Source organism: Apteryx rowi, unplaced genomic scaffold (genome assembly GCF_003343035.1).
Source record: "Apteryx rowi isolate R43461 unplaced genomic scaffold, aptRow1 scaffold_672, whole genome shotgun sequence".
NCBI classification, from domain to species: Eukaryota; Metazoa; Chordata; class Aves; order Apterygiformes; family Apterygidae; genus Apteryx; species Apteryx rowi.
This window is the reverse complement of record NW_020450952.1, coordinates 344,387-357,245: the sequence shown is the minus strand read 5'-3', so window position 1 is coordinate 357,245 and position 12,859 is coordinate 344,387. Positions and strand designations below refer to the sequence as shown.

General features: G+C 41.6%; 1 protein-coding gene across 1 annotated transcript in view; it reads left to right on the top strand.

The window, feature by feature from the left end:
- The window catches only part of LOC112975509 (cytosolic 5'-nucleotidase 1B-like), a gene marked incomplete at its 5' end in the record, with an annotated part of 5,603 nt that extends 4,446 nt beyond the window's left edge, over nt 1–1,157 (top strand). The window contains one exon of the mRNA XM_026085735.1: nt 201–1,157. Coding sequence (XP_025941520.1) covers nt 201–539 — 339 coding nt within the window. The remainder of the gene's footprint in view (nt 1–200) is intronic.
- Nucleotides 1,158–12,859: the final 11,702 nt, after the last annotated feature.

The following is a 12,859-nucleotide window of genomic DNA, read 5'->3' as shown; positions in this document are numbered from 1 at the left end:
TTTTTTTTTTTTTTTTTTTTAATTTGTGAATTCCTAGTGAGGATGCAAACCCTTTTAGAAACACTACATACATAGACTGTTGCACAGCATAGCATTACGGAAGGAATTCTGTGTATAACAGCCAATCTGGAAGAAAACAGAAGGATGATTTTGTAAGCTGTGGACAAATATTTAATATGTTTCTGTTATTTCATACTCAGGGTCCTTTGAAAGGTTTTCTGGAAGACCTAGGGAAACTCCAGAAGAAGTTTTATGCAAAAAATGAACGATTAAATTGTCCTATAAGGACCTTCTTGGTCACAGCCAGAAGTGCAGCAAGTTCTGGAGCCAGAGTACTGAAGACTCTTCGTAGCTGGGGTTTGGAGATTGATGAGGCACTTTTCCTAGCAGGAGCTCCTAAAGGACCAATCTTGGTGAAAATCCGTCCTCACATTTTCTTTGATGACCAGATGTTTCACATCGAAGGAGCACAGAAATTAGGCACCATAGCTGCACATGTTCCCTATGGCATTGCTCAGAAATATCACAAATCCTCATAATTGGATGGCAGCATTAAAGATGATTCTTAACTCAGCCAGGCTCTAATATACCAATAGTTGTGTTCAAAGAAAATCTATGTTTATATATTGCAAGCACTATGTTTTAAGATTTGACTTCTGGCTAGAACAACCTTTAAAGGAAATATTTTTAATATAGGTAAGTTTTTAATGGAGTTATTGTAATAATATTCTTAAGCAGTTTAGGGTTTTGTTTTGTTTTTCTTTTACCTATCTGGAACTAACATTGTGTTTTCAAAAGCAGGAAAAGATTTGGACTGTTTTTTTATAGTTTAAACCATATTTTGAGAAAGACAGAACTGTTATATTTTCTCTAAAAATTATTAAGAGGTTATTTATAACAAAAAACATGCCACATAGATAGCTCCTGCAAGTTTTTTCTGAAATTATGAAAAGTGCAGTTTACATATATGTGTTTACCCATTAGTGGTTGTTTTTTTTTTTTGGTTAAGCATGTGTTCAGTAGGTTTGGTATCATGAGGTTTCAACTTCTGCAGGCAATTGTCTTTCCAGTGAAATGTTAGCTTGATTTGATCTTGTGTTTACAGGAACCCTTTTTCTATACTATTTTCCTATTTTAATAAAGCTGGCTTTACAGAACTTTGTCATTTTTTTTTATGTAGAGGCTTTAGCATAGTTTCCAGTGGAAACATGGTTCATGTGATCAGTGTCTTTGTATCTCTCTCCCCCAAGAGGTTTAGAACCAGTAGACCACTTTCAGTTAAATTTGACAGAGAGGCTGAGGTCTCAAAGACATGTTCCAACAGATTTCATGTAAATATAAAGCTGGGTGGAAGAGCAGAGACCCTGTCAGTATTCTGACTGAGGTAAAGACTGAAGCATAAGAGCATACCTTTGTAACAGCAGAGAATCTACGCTGAAATAATACCGCTGATGGAACTATTTATTTCTTAGCTAGATTCACTTGGAATTTACAGCTGTTCTGCGATCTGCATGACCTGAGTTTGGCAACCTCAGATGAGTTTCCAGTGGACAGGTGTCTATTGCAACATGAATGCATGTACATTTACACCATAAGTCTGTTCTACCTCTTTTATGTTAAGTTCTTGTATTTCACTGTCATCATAGTATCTAAGCGCCTTCCAAATGACACAACTAACATCTGTCAGGTGGTGTTTGTTCTCTTTCTCTCCCTCGTGGGACAAGTGTCCTGTTTTATTTTTATTGTTGCTATGTATTCATATTAGAAGAGACAAAACCAAAAGAACGTGCTTTGCTTTGGATGTAGAAGATGGTAAAGGCTTGTGATAACCTGTGGTTCCTGTGGGAGTTCACCCCAGAATCTCAAGTTAGCCCCTGAAAAAGTTTGGTCTCTTCTGTCCAGATGAACTGTCCTGTTATTGTAGAAAGCTTCATTGTATTAACTGTGATTTCCATCCCAGAAGCATAGGCAATCTTTTAAATGATCTRGGTCCAAGCCACCAAGTTCTTTAAAAACAAGGTGAAAGCCTTGATCCTGTATGAAACTTGAATAGAAAACATTAGAAGGGTTTTTATGTGTTCACACCAGCATGTGTTGTTGATGGGATACACTGCAGAGTTCTAGTACACTTGGAATTTCCTAAGTGCTAAAGGCTTTGTGCCCAAATATATCACATTTCTATAGCTCAGCCAGGAGGTGAGGAAGACATGAATAACTGAGGTTTGGTGATTGTCTGTCAGGATGGGATAGGGTTACCTTGCCAAATGGAGATTACAAAAATGTTATTAGCAGATGTTTTTATGTGAAGGCTCAGAATCAGCAGGGAATCCAAAACTATTCCTTAACTGTGGAATACAAATTGTATGTATACCTTCACCACAGAAGCATGGCTGCAAATTCCAGGAGTGTGGGTCCTGTCTTGCTGAAGCAGAACATGGCTAGTCATTCTTCATCCATCCATTGTTAGAGCTATAGATGTGACAGCTGAGTGGAGAAAGAGATAAAGGATATATATGCCGTGCACATATTGCTGACACTTGACTCCATGTTGACTGAACATTGATCATAATAATTCAGGTTTGATACGGAAAAGGGCTAGTGGGATCCTTGATACTTGTGGGACTCCAGAGGTGTGAGTGTCTCATGGAGTCTCAGTACTGATAGCACTAAAGTATGTGTGAAGGGAAATAAAGAATGTAAAGGTTATCACATTTTAAATTTATATAGTAGGTTTCCTCATCAGAGAATTCAAATCAACATTAAAGTCCAGAAGTCGTCATTAAGGTTCAGAATCACTTTGCTTAGCTAATTGACCAAAATGCATTTAGATGTTTCTTCAGATTACACACATTGCCTTTTAATTGTGATGTAACTCTTCCAGGCTCGATGGCTGATTCTCTGCATATCCGGTTGGCAGCCCTTTGGGTGAGTGGGCTCTCATTCCTTCATGCGAATGTCCTTTGAGCCTAATTTGGATGTCTGGGGAGATGCAGGCCTGACAAGTATTCTCTGCCCAATATAATTGTCATCTCTTGCCCCAGGGAACAGCTAGGCTAATGGACCAAGATCACTGTTTTCAAGGAAATTCTCTAAAATGGGATGGGAATGGAGCGGGTACTGAGGTAAGGGGCTTGAAGGAGGCAGCCCACTTCTCTGTTTTTGTAGACACAGACCAGAAGAAAGCACAGGCCTCAGAGACCTATCCAGAATACTCTTAATAGCATTCCAGGCCAAACAAAAATACCTTTCTTGTCATGCTTATGAAGACAACATGGATTTATGTTCTAGTACCTCATATCCCTAAGCCAGCCAAAGTTACAGCAACAAATAACATGTTTTAATAAGGGAATAGAAAAGAGGAGGAATGTTTTGGACTGTCCTGCCTATCAGCCTGTCTATAACACTGGAAGACAGGCTCATGGAAAAAGATACTGGCATCTCAAACACAATATGGAAGAGGATTCATGATAATCCAGATCCATTTTGTGCTGAGACAGACCTTTTTGTCCAGCAAAAAACAGTCCTTGTTCCATAAGCAACAACATTCCTGCACCAAATCACAGTGAAGAGTCCAGGTAAGACAAATGGGAATGTCTCCTGCTGCTACCAATCCCCAAAACATCCATGGACAAAATGTTGGAAATAAGACCATAAGGTAACTTGACTATTTTTTCTTTTATTTACAGGAGAACACATTCCCAGACTGCATTGGATGCTTCTCACTAGCTAACAAGATACAATCATCTCATGATCCTCAATTACTTCACCTTTCAGGACACCCTTTCAGTCTCCAGGCCAGCATGTCCCACATAGCAAAACAACAATCTGGAGGAAACAAAATACTTCAGATGAATACTGGGAGATAGTTGTTATCACTTATGTTCCAATATGTGCCCCTCCTGGACTGTGATCTATTCTCAGGAATTAAAGGATTCCTACATCCTGAGTAGCATTCACCAGTACCCCCACTTGGACTCCTCTGCCTCTGCCAGAACCTGTAACCTGCACTGACATGCAGTATTGCTAGTAAGAAGAATATATCCATTTATCTCCTCAGATGCAACAGCTAGGGARAGAGGGCAGTGAAGGAGATGATTGATCTGTCTTAGGAAAAAAACAAGTTTTCAGTTACCTTGCTGAGCAGTGTCTGGGACCGATAAAATCTGAATGCGTAGGCCATCCCTGCCTAGGTGAGCAGCTTCTGATCACTATCACCAGTGAGATCCTGTGCAGAATGCTCCTTGCACTGAAGGCTAGATTAACCACCAATGGACCCAGGCAGACCTAGAGGCAGCACCTCTCCAACATGTTCACAGTCTTTTGAAGGAGAAGGTGTACCAGAGATGACTGCCAGAGTCAGTCCCCACAGCCAGATGCTGGATAGCAGATTCTTTACCCCCCACCAGAAGGATTTCTTGCAGCAGGAATCTGTTCCCCTAACAGGGCATTTCCTGGTTCTCTTATATGGGCATCTCCATCACCTGGAACCATCGTTCCTTTCTGATGGTCCTTGGCCACAAAGTCACTGGGCAGCAGAAGTGGGCATGGCTCCAACACATCCCAAAGATACAATTTACCCTGAGCAGAGTGTATGGAAGAACATCTCAAACTGGTTATGGCTCTAGCAACAGATTAAGGATGCAAAAGCCATCTCTGTCACAGAGCAGACACAATGGTGTGTCCTGGTTAAAATACTCTTTGGTGTAGCCATGAATCTCAAAATGAAGTGAAGAGCCAAGAATGGAGAGAGACACCATTTCCTGCAGTGAAAAGAAAGACAGAAGAGGTCTCAGAAAATCCAATGTGTTTAGAAGTGGTACCTATGGAGCCTGTTCCTGCTGCCTGAGAAGTGTGACATAGTCAGGAGAGATGGTGAGCACACTTCCAGAAGAATCTGATACATCTCTTTGGCTGTAACATGAGCTGAAGTCAACCTGAGAACAGACTGTGGCAATGTGAACGGACCGTGGGTGACGTCAGCACATGTCAGTTAAGTGGAGGTTACTATTGCAGATGGTTATCACATTCAGAGCAGCCACAGGAAACTGGATAAAAGCTTCATGGGTTTCCTCTTGGGTTTCTAACATAATTTCCCCAAACATGCCAGGTCTTGACTCAGAACAGACATGCTCATAGCAACCAAGCCTGCTTCTGATCTTTCCCCCACCCCAGCTGTTGTCTCCCCGGACTCCACCTACTTGGCTTCCTGGCTCCTGGTCCTGATCCTGAACCTCTCAGAATCTGTGTTCATCTCTCCTCACTGCCACTATTTATTCCTACATCTGCACTCAGCCCTATTATTGTCCTTTCTTTTCTAACCTACATTGCTCTTGACCAAAATTCTGTTGCCCTTCTATTGTTTCTCTGCACATTTTTGCTAGCAACTCTGCAAGGAAAAGGATGAAAAGGATTTTGAGTGAGTGAAACTCAGTGGCCACTCCTGCTTCACTGGATGTATTTGCATTTCCTTGGGTGGGATGGTCATGGTTCGGGATTAGTAAAAGGCAGGATCTGAACACAGGACATGAAGATGATGGTTGAAAACAGTCTGGGTTGAGGATTCAAAGTTACATTGGCAGGATGGGGAGAGAGGAGGGGGAACCTTGAATACATGTAAGATGTAGGTGAGATGGGATCTTTAAATACCTAAATCTGGATGCCTATTGGATTTAGATGTAGAACAGGTCCTGAGAACAGGAAGCAGAGAAGAAATGGGAAGGACCAGGAAACAAGATTTAACTAGCTCCGTAGGCATATTAAGGACATGTATCCCAACTGTACTTTAATGTTTAAATTGCACATGTCAACCTTTTAATCTACCAGCTTCATAAGGCCCCAGAGATTATTGACTACAGGTGAAATATGACAGAATACATTCCAACTAAAAGTACATTAACATAAGTACCATTTCACACTTACAATGGAAAGAGGTGCTTTTTGACCACCTTACTGGAAAGGAGCAAGCATGCACTTTAACTATCAGAATGCTATGAGACTATGATTTGGGAATGTATCTTTTGTTTTCCTCTGATCTTAATTGTATCTGAGGAACCTGCATCTTAACCTTTTGTTGCCTTCAGCCTCTCAGAAGGGCTGCATTAGGTTATCTGACTAGAGCTAATCAAATTAAATGATCCAGCAAGGATCAGAGGAACAGTGACAGACTGAGAAACCCAAGTAACCTAATAAAGAAGAGAACACACTGAATCTGCTACTCCCAGTGGATTGGAAAGGAAAAGTATGGAAAAATGGAGGGAAAGGGGGATGAAAAGGGCTGGTCTCATGTAAGCAGGTGGCTGATCAGTATGTTTGTCTGGGCAAGCTTTGTGCCTGACCATCACAGACTATCCCATCTTCTTCCCAAATACTGTTTCTATTTTATGTATAGGTCACTCCCTATTCTGAGTCTGTGTGCGTGAACTGCTGATGAACTTCAAATTGGATTAGCTGGTGAACAGGATAACAGATCTGACTGGCAATCACCAGAGAGAAAGGCCAGAGGTCTGAGGGGCCCGAGGGTCCGGGTGCCAGCAACCGAAGAGACCCATCTGGGTGCCAGAAACGGGGGAGAACTGATCTGGGTGCCAGCTATCAGATAGACCAAGTGTCTAGGACCAGCTGCTCAAGGGACATATGTGTATGTGTGAACCAATACCAAACTTCAACTTGGACTACCCAGCATAAGGGAAGAAACCAGCAACTGGAAAGATCCAACACCAGAGCCGGTGCCTGGGTAGAAAGTCTATGGGTCTGAGTATAGCTATTGGATGGACTTCAAGTCTGTGCTAGTATTTAAGAGACCAGTGAATATGAGTGTGTGTGTGAGGTGACAGAGTGAGCGTACATGTATGTTCTGCAAGCAGCCTCTCTTCTATCAGACTGTGATGGGATGAACCCCCTCAGTCTGGACGTCCACCATATTTGTCTACCTCTAACAGTCTGACCTAATATTTCTCAGCTGATGTTGGTCCTAGAAGCACATGTTCAATAGGTCTAACAATCACCTCACTGGTACATCTACACTCTAAACTAGTTATCAGAACACCCACAACCATAATGTTTTTTGTAAACCGCCCCCAGCATCACTTCTGCTTGCAACCTGCTGATAGTTCATSAAGACATGCTTGGTGATGTACTTACATCTATGGTATGCCCTAGCACATAATTCAGTTTGATTCAGAGCCACAGGACCAGCTGAAATACCAGAGAAAAAAAATGTGGTTTTGAAGGCAGCATGGGGATAGTCTCAACATGCTGTTCTGACATACTCTTCTACTATGTTTTTACTAGTAAATTAAACTTTTCCAGAAGATTTCATTGGCACAGAGGCATGGAGAAGTCCACATTCATACTAACTCTCCAGAACACAACGGCCGCTTCCAAATTGCCTACTGGGAGCTCATGAGCTTGGCCTTGGGCCAAAACCCTGCCAAATGCTGTTGTTACAATACAACATTAAAGATTGTTGCATTCCTGTTTCTGGGAACCTTCCTTGGAACTGCTTAATTTACTGCTGTAACCTCTGCGTCTCAAGCTGAGAACTGAAGAACCAAGACAGATAGAACTAAAGGTGGTTTTTGCACAAGCATTTAATCTAGCCATGACATTCAAAGACTGATAATGAAACATTATAGGTGCTCCTAATATCTATTTTCCCCGTGACAGAGTCAGCTCTGTGAGATTAATAAAACATGTTGGCAAAATCTCTACTGGCAAACTAAACACTGCCAGGAAATGTTCCTGGGCACTAGAACTCAGCCATCTATATGTAATTAAACTGTTATCTTTGTTTTCTAAAGGTCCTAAAATTGTTAGAACAATCCCCGGTATGGTTTTGGCCCAGAGCAGCTAGCATTCTCCCAGACAATTACTGGTCCATATTTCAGGAGGTATTCAGGACGAATACCAAGAGCCATCTTGGATGCTTCCACTCTGATATGCGGATCAGATTTCACAGTGTGAATGCAAGACATTCTGTGCCAGCTAACCTCAGTACCAGAGAACAGTCCTGGGTACATTTAATTTATTAGTATAGGCATAGCTATTAGAAATGCACCCTTTAGACGAACAATGTTATATTGTGAGATAATTTTAAAGCTAAAGAGCTTGGAAGGAATCAAACAACCTGCAGCAGCAATCTCTCAGAGATAACTTTGACCATGGTCAATGGAATTTGCTTTTGTTTGCCCTTGAGATCATGCTAGGGCAGGAGAGGCCACCTTGACCAGGGAGAAAGACTTTTCTCTTAGATAGGTGGTGGCTCGTGGTGAGTTCAGAATGCAGAGGAACTAGGAGTTGCTCTGTCTCACATATGCAAGATCTTATTTTCCTGAAAGAAGGCAACTCCTGCTGTTGCCAAGTTGGGAACTAAATGGAAACCAAGGAGCAATGAGTCATAAACTAGTTTCTTTCAGAGGCATGTGTCTGTTATCTGAAATCTGGGAGATCTCAAGCTTCTCCCAAAAGCAGAATCTCACCTTTGAGACATGCAGTGTCTCCCTGATCCTCTGAGCTCCAGACAAGCAGAATTTGGAAAATGCCATCTGTTTGGGACAGTGCTGGGAAAGGCGGTGGGCAGGGATCTGAGCTCCCAGCTCCCGTTAGGTTCTGAATCCAATGAGAGCCTGTCTTACACACAAATGATATTTTGTTTCTCTGAGAAGCACTGGCTTTGTAGCCTTCCCACTCTGCAGTGCATTCAGGGACTCAACAGGAAGAGCTGGCTTCTTGCCTTCTCCTCCCATTCGTCCACCCATCAGTTAGAGGTATGGTGGTGCTTAAAATAAAACTTTGGCTGGGGGACACACTGCATGCTATATGTTCTCCACATAAAAGCTGGGCCACAATTTTCATTGCTGAGTGACAACATGATATGTCTGAAATGAGTACCCAAAAGGTGTTCTCAGTTTTCAAGAATGAACATTCGGCCCTTTCAAGAACAGCCACTAAAAATCTTTTAAATTGAGATCCTAAACCCATTATTTTGTTGGATTGTAATGAAAGTTCTTATTTCCAAATGATTTTGTAATAAAAAAATATTATTTTCAAAACTGGAACACAGTCATTTAAAAGAAGCCATGAAACTTAATAGATTTGGTAATACCTTTCCCAAACACATAGCTGGTAGATAAGCAAAGAAAGATCTCACTTCCCAGGGACCAAGTTTTGCCTATTGATTTATACCACTTTATGGTCCCAATAAAATCAGAAAAAAAAGAAGTACTAGAGTAATGCCCTAAACTGGGTAATAAGGTATCAGGGAAAACAGAAGTGTTGTCAGAATACAAAAAGGTTTGCTATTATGTCTTTGTTAGATTCAATCACCAACAGGGAGCATATTCCATTACTACAAAGCCTACAATAGGTCATTCACCTGCATAATGTTAGATGTTCTCTCTGCATGACTGATAACATCATTTATACTTGGAAAGCTCTGAAGGCTTTACACAGTAGGCAGAGCGTGCTGGGCACCCAATTTATTTTGTTCTTCTTTGAATAGATAATGAAGTTACTTGACTTGGAATATTTGAAAAAATGCTTCAGTAGAAAATGTATTTTGACATTTGAAGCCATTATGATTTCACAGTAGATATTCTATATCCAATTTTTGTTTTAATAATGACCTTCACTCTTTGTCTTAAGATTGGCCCAAAGAACAGACAGCAAAACTTAAAGAAAATAAATTTATTCCTTACAGAAGATATAAAAGCAAACTGTCTCTGAAATATTCAATATACAAGATTGACCTACAAATACCTGATCCCTGTTCATGTGTATATCTGAGATCTCCAGTATTAATTTCACAGAAAATGTTCACATAAAATCAGGAATTAGTAAGATGTATTATATATGTCTGCAGACTTCCTCTGTATATGAACTTGCTAAGTTCTTGTCTTAGTTCTGTATAGAAATTGAGCATCCTTTGTTATTCATTAATAGTCCATCACTACACCAGCTATAATTTTTATCTTGTGGGATTTGTTAAGCTCAGTCCTCTTTGACACTGATAGGAAACCTATCACAAAAATGATGATGATTTAAGAAACCAAAATGAAAAGGTAGAATTACTTTGATTTATCCAGTGTACTGATAGGATGATTGAGAAACCCAGTTCTGGATGGCATACAAAAGAGCTCTTAGCTGCATGCAATTAAAACTCTCAATGAGTTAACTGGACTTGTGGTTTAAACACCAAAAATGGACTCAGTTAATGCCATGTTGAGCGACCTAACATTTAGTCCAGACCCCTCAGAGGAGTCCAGACCTTCTGTCAGGCACTCAAGGCTGCCCACATGCTGGCTAGGGAAGTTAGGTACCTCAGAACAGGAACCAACACAAGGCCATTGATCAGGGTATTTAGAGGCAGCTACTAATGCAATGCTGAGGAAACCAGTATCTTTCCTGAAAGTTCTTATGGTTTTCCTAGTGTTTCATCATCATCTCCTCTCAGAAACCTCGGCTAAGAAATCTCTAAGTTCTACCTTTCTTTCAAGAACAGTATAGATGTCTTTGTTTGCTTTAAAACATAGTAATCTTTAGCACCTTTTTATACACTAGTTTAATGAGGATACGTTCACTGAGGAGGCAAAACACGCATATTGAGTCCCTTCTTTCTGAAGGGATTTAAACACTATCTTTCATGTTCTTAGGGARCTGCCTCCTGTGATGCTTTGGACTTGGTGGACGTGTTAGGAAATTTTCACATTAAAGTTGTTTCAATATACATAATGGATATTCAAGATTCATTAAACTACAGAGGAAAACTAAAGTGGAGGATACTTCTAGTCTGTGACCCAGGATGTTTCTAAAGCACACTGACTGTGACACACAGCACAGAGACTCACGGTCTAGCTCCTGGTCTAAAGACCCATTACATATTTTCACATCTAAAGACCATTATGTATTTTTACATCTGTATCTGATTGTTTACACAGTTAGTTCCTACAAAAATGTTAGTTCATGTTTTCAGGAATTATCTGAAACTGCATGCAAGTCTTCTTCCTACTGACAGAGTTTGTAGATAACAGCAAAAACACCAGAGAGATCACAAAAGGTAAGCGACTCTAGAATCCTGTATACAGTTTTGGTGATCAAAATTTGAAAACTTAGAGAGGCCGCAGATAACCGCTCCCAATTTATTCTTACAGTGAGACACTTAAAGAGCTCAGGAGTATTCTGACTATGACAATCTAAGGACAGAAATGAGGCAAGATTTGTGCAGAGGGGTAATATCTTTTATTAGACAAACTGATTTTCCAATAATATGGTCTGATGAAAGATAGCTTCTCCCCCTACAAATTTTGCACTACTTCAAGAGATCAGCCTGTTTAATTTGTGTTCAAGAAGACTGCAAAGTTAATTGACATTATTTCTGAGCATCTGAGTAGCTGAGTACTAAAGAGCTCTTTTGCGAAGAGAGGCATAATAAGCGTCAATGACTGGAAACTGGAGTAAGACAAACCAAATAACTATTAAGACTTATTTTTCCAGCAGTAAGAGCGGTAATTGCTGAAACAATCCATTAAGAGAACTAATACATCCCTTGTCTTCTGATGTCTTCAAATCAAAGGGGGTTGCCTTTCTGGGAGATAGGCTTTAGCTAAATACTTCGACTCTTGCCAACRAAACTGGACAGAACTGGGTGCTCTATGGTATACAGTACATCTAAGAAGATGACCTTTTCTGATCTAAACCTCTATGCACTCTTTTCTGTCACTCACCAATTTATTAGCACCCCTTACAAACAAAGGTATCATAATTGTACATGGGATCCTACTACTTCCTACATATATGTCCCATTCTTAACCCTGCTCAGTGTCATCAGACCAATGACAACCAAACCCATCTCATTCGGACTGCTCACACTATACAACCGGAAATCAAACAGAGCAAACAAACCACTCGTGATTCTCTTGCCCAGTTCAAGATCCAGCCTGTGGAAACTTCCCTGTGTGATCCCTCTCCGATTCATCTACAGAGACATGTGCTTTTGTGAGTATCTTCTGTAAAGCTTTATTTACCTTGTAGTGCAAGAGTATGCAGTTGGCAGTAGGAGATACAAGAAGTAAAGCAGACTTTGTACATGAGGTGGTAAATTAAGATTCCTTCTAATCATTACTAAACACACTCCTGATAAAACAATTTTAAAAGTCTTACAGTACCTTCCCCATCTCATTTAACTGTTTTCCTAGATCTTTCACTATATCCTTTCCACATTGAAAAAGAAGTGAAAAGAAAAATCCCATAAGCTTCAAATGCAGAAAGAAGAACAATAACAGAGGGAAAAGCAGCATGCACAGGATTGCCCATAGATCTTTAAATTTAAAAATATACCTTTTTAAGCATCTTTTGGAAACGGATTCCCAGGAGTCTCTGCAGAGCTGCAATAATCTCAAGCAAGTGCCGTTTGAAGAAGCTTTTTCTTCTGAGCCCGAAGCCACTTCGAGCAGCCTCGAGTCCGAAGCGGCCTCAAACGGCCCTGCCGCCCACCGGCCTGTGGCTGCCCTCGCCGCACATGGCCTGATGCCTGGGCCCGAGACGTCGCTCCAGCGGGCAGAATAGAGCCGCGAACACTTAGAGGAGGCTGCAGCGCTGCGCCCCTTCTTCCACATAAGCTTCTACCCGCGGTCCCGCCGCGGGCCTCGGCGGACGGGCCCGGTGCGGCCTCCAGGCGCGGCGCCCGCCCTCACGCCACCGGGCCCCAGCGCGCCGGCCGAAGACTACAAGCCCCACAATGCCCAGCGAGGCGGCTGGCCAATGGTAGCGCTCCCCCGGCGCGCACGCGGCGGAGCCACGCACGGGCCTGCGGGTTAGGCGCTGCTCGGCCCCGGCGGCGCAGGGCGATGGCCGCCGCCGTGGT